Genomic DNA, 3,605 nt, shown 5'->3' on the forward strand with positions numbered 1-3,605 from the left:
TCCTGGGAGGGCCCCGTGACGTGGTGCCGTCCCTGCCATGAGAGCCACGGCCGCGGTCAGCACCCAGGCCTCCCCGGAGAAGCCTGTCCCTGCCTCGTTCCTCTGCCATAAGATGTGGATGGTGCTGTCCCATCTGCCTGTCGGAGGGAGGAAACCAGCCCAAACCCTGAGCTGGGGGTGCGGGGGCGGGTCGTCCTCATCAAGCCCCGGTGCTGAGCTGACTGCCGCCTGTCGCCCCAGGTGGCCTGCGAGTACGGCATGGTGCACGTGGTCTCCGAGACAGGGGGCCCCAAGGGCAAGGACTACTGCATCCTCTACAACCCGCAGTGGGCCCACCTGCCACATGACCTTGCCAAAGCGGTGAGTACCCGCTCGGGCCCTCCCCCGTGGGGTCCTGCGGGCCTGGGGTGCTCTGGGGCGCCCCCTCCTGCCCTGGGGTCTGGTCTCTTTTGCTGGCTGCCACCCTCCGCTCCCCAGCCCGGGTCTGGAGGGACCCGCTAGAAGTCTCCTGTTGCAGGGGGCCAGCGGGAGGAGAGGAAGTCCCGTCACACTTGAGGGGCTGCTGGGCTCTTGGATGTCGCTAGAGGGGCCCGTAACCTGTCTGGGCCTCAGCTTGCTTGGTCGGAAACCAGATGTCCAGGTGGTGTTGAGGCACAGTCCCCGCCGGGGCACCGGCCAACCCCCACGTGCTGGATGGGGTTGGGGGTGATTCTCACTGTAGACGCCACTGCTGCCCCCCGCGTTCTGTTTGCAGGGATTGAGGGAGGGTTTCTGAGGGGTTTCCTCTGAGCACACACCACCTCGTCCCTCCTGCTGGCCTGGCGCTCGGGGGTGTGGACGTGTGTGCACGTACGGGCACGTGCACAGCCACGCATGAGTGTGTGTGCGTGTGGCCCCTGCTGACTTTTCGAGACCAGGTGGTGTAAACGCCACGCTCCCCAGTCCCTCCTGCAGCTGCGGGACTGGACGGCCTCCGTGCTCTGCTCTCCGCCGGACCTCCCGGCCAAAGGCTTCAGCAACCAGATTCCGCTGGTGGCGCGGGGAAACTGCACCTTCTACGAGAAAGTGCGGCTGGCCCAGGGCGGCGGGGCGCGCGGGCTGCTCATCGTCAGCAAGGAGACGCTGGTATGGCCCCGGGGGCCTGAGAGACCGGGAATTTGCGTTGCTGACCATGGCTGTGGACCTGTGTGTCTTGGAGGGGGACCTGTCCCAGAGCAGTCCCGGGGGCTCTGGGGAGACTGGATCCCCTTCTACAGGCCTTGGGGCAGGGCTCGGGGGTGCCTTCTGAGGAGCAGGGGGCATGGGCCTGTGTCCCACGTGCCTGCTTCTCCCCCAGGCAGGACCCCCAGGGTGGATTGGCACCTGAGCGACCTGACCCCAAGGCTTGAACGTGGAAGGAGAGCTTTTCCTCCCCCCACGGGGAGAGACAGACATACAGACACACACCCACACCCACCCCGGCCTCCACTCCCTCCACACGGGCCGGCTCTTCAGGCCCTCTCACTGGGGGTGGACTTTGGGAAGCCAAGGGCCCCCCTCCCGCACACCCCCTTCTTGGCCCCCAGGTCCCTCCAGGAGGCAACAAGACACAGTATGACGAGATCGGCATTCCCGTGGCCCTGCTCAGCTACAAAGACATGCTGGACATTTTCAAGGTAGGGTTCAAGCTGCCTCCCATCTGCAGCTGTTCCCTGGCTGTGAGTACCTGGTGGGTGGGGACCCATGAGTGAGGCCACCCAGCTGGGGCTGGCGGTGCCACTGACCTGCGGGAACGGGGTCGCTGGACCCAGGGGTCAAAGCGCCCAGGCTCTGGGACCCCTGTGCCATGTGGCAGCTGGACGCTGGCTCCAGGCCAGGCCGGAGACCTTGAGCGCGCTCTCCCTGCCCACACGCGGCCCCTTCTGACCAGAGGCCTGTGTGTACCCACCTGCGGGGGGGTTGGTTCCCAACAGGCGCGCTTCCAGATGCAAGTAAAATGGGAACGTTCAGTCTTTGTGGAAGCTTCTAGCAATTTGCAAGATATGTCTTGATCCTGACTGTAGCCTCACAGCTCCCCCCAGGGGAACCTCTGTTGGCCTCCTAGATGCTTCCCGGGGTGAAGGTCCAGCCCTCCACGTGCGCGCGCGCGCGCACACACACACACACACACACACACACACACACCCAGGTTCAGGATTCTTGTCCCCGCACTCGCGTGGCCCCTTACCTGATGTTGTGTGATGCTTGTTCCCCAGAGTTGATTTTTCTGGGGTGGGAGTGGAGGTGAAGGCGTGGGGCCCCCAGGACAGGCTCTCCCTGGCCCTGGCTCCACGTGTGGGCCGGTCTGGGCTCCCCGGGCAGACGAGGGGACAGGGGACGGTGGCTCCAGCCTTGAGCTCCGTGCATCCTCTGAGGCAGAGTTTCGGCCGATCGGTGAGGGCAGCGCTGTACGCCCCCAACGAGCCCATGCTGGACTACAACATGGTCATCATCTTCATCATGGCTGTCGGCACCGTCGCCCTGGGGGGCTACTGGGCTGGGAGCCGGGACGTGAAGAAGTGAGTGCNCCCACCTAGGTTCAGGATTCTTGTCCCCGCACTCGCGTGGCCCCTTACCTGATGTTGTGTGATGCTTGTTCCCCAGAGTTGATTTTTCTGGGGTGGGAGTGGAGGTGAAGGCGTGGGGCCCCCAGGACAGGCTCTCCCTGGCCCTGGCTCCACGTGTGGGCCGGTCTGGGCTCCCCGGGCAGACGAGGGGACAGGGGACGGCGGCTCCAGCCTTGAGCTCCGTGCATCCTCTGAGGCAGAGTTTCGGCCGATCGGTGAGGGCAGCGCTGTACGCCCCCAACGAGCCCATGCTGGACTACAACATGGTCATCATCTTCATCATGGCTGTCGGCACCGTCGCCCTGGGGGGCTACTGGGCTGGGAGCCGGGACGTGAAGAAGTGAGTGCCTGGCGCACACGGGAGACCTCTTCCCGGCAGCCTAGGGATGCCCGAGACGTGGTCGGCGCCGGGTCGGGATCGTGGCGGCCCTCACACTGGATGAGGGCATCGAACCGCTTTCCATCAAAAGCAGCGGTCACAGCTTGGCTCTTGGGGGTGCAGGTCCCCCTGCGGCCCCTCCCTGCATGGTCTTTCCAGCTCCCTGGGGTGCGGTCTGGCTTTCTCGTTGAAGGGACGTCAGGGATGTGTGATGGGCGTGGAGAGGGTGCCCCTCAGCGCCGAGGACCCCTGGGCCCTGCCACCCCTGCCCGTCCCTCCCCGTCCCTGTGCGGCCGGCAGGGCGCCCCTGACCCGCCTGTGCCCCCCAAGAAGGTACATGAAGCACAAGCGAGACGACGGGCCCGAGAAGCAGGAGGACGAGGCTGTGGACGTGACGCCCGTCATGATCTGCGTCTTCGTGGTCATGTGCTGCTCCATGCTCGTGCTGCTCTACTACTTCTACGACCAGCTCGGTGCGCCCCCCGCTCGCCCAGAGGGAAGCTGAGGTCCTGCCTCCGCTTGTGGGGTTCCACTTGAGCTCAGCTGCCTGATGGTGGGGTGCATGCGGGCCGCCATCGCCAGCCTGGAGGAGGGCACCTCTGCGTGGGGAACTACCCTCCTGCTGCCAGGCCCTGGCCACC

General features: G+C 65.6%; 1 protein-coding gene across 1 annotated transcript in view; it reads left to right on the forward strand.

Moving 5' to 3' along the window:
• Positions 1–230: 230 nt before the first annotated feature.
• Positions 231–3,605, forward strand: part of SPPL2B (signal peptide peptidase like 2B) — a 9,122-nt gene continuing 5,747 nt past the window's right edge. Inside the window, exons 1-6 of the mRNA XM_077760679.1 lie at positions 231–360; positions 943–1,125; positions 1,566–1,655; positions 2,398–2,537; positions 3,295–3,437; positions 3,557–3,605. The exon at positions 3,557–3,605 is cut by the window's right edge and continues 75 nt beyond it. Of these exons, the coding sequence (XP_077616805.1) occupies positions 259–360; positions 943–1,125; positions 1,566–1,655; positions 2,398–2,537; positions 3,295–3,437; positions 3,557–3,605 (707 nt within the window). The 5' untranslated portion in view covers positions 231–258. The remainder of the gene's footprint in view (positions 361–942; positions 1,126–1,565; positions 1,656–2,397; positions 2,538–3,294; positions 3,438–3,556) is intronic.

Source organism: Crocuta crocuta, unplaced genomic scaffold (genome assembly GCF_008692635.1).
Source record: "Crocuta crocuta isolate KB4526 unplaced genomic scaffold, BGI_CrCroc_1.0 scaffold443, whole genome shotgun sequence".
Lineage (NCBI taxonomy): Eukaryota > Metazoa > Chordata > Mammalia > Carnivora > Hyaenidae > Crocuta > Crocuta crocuta.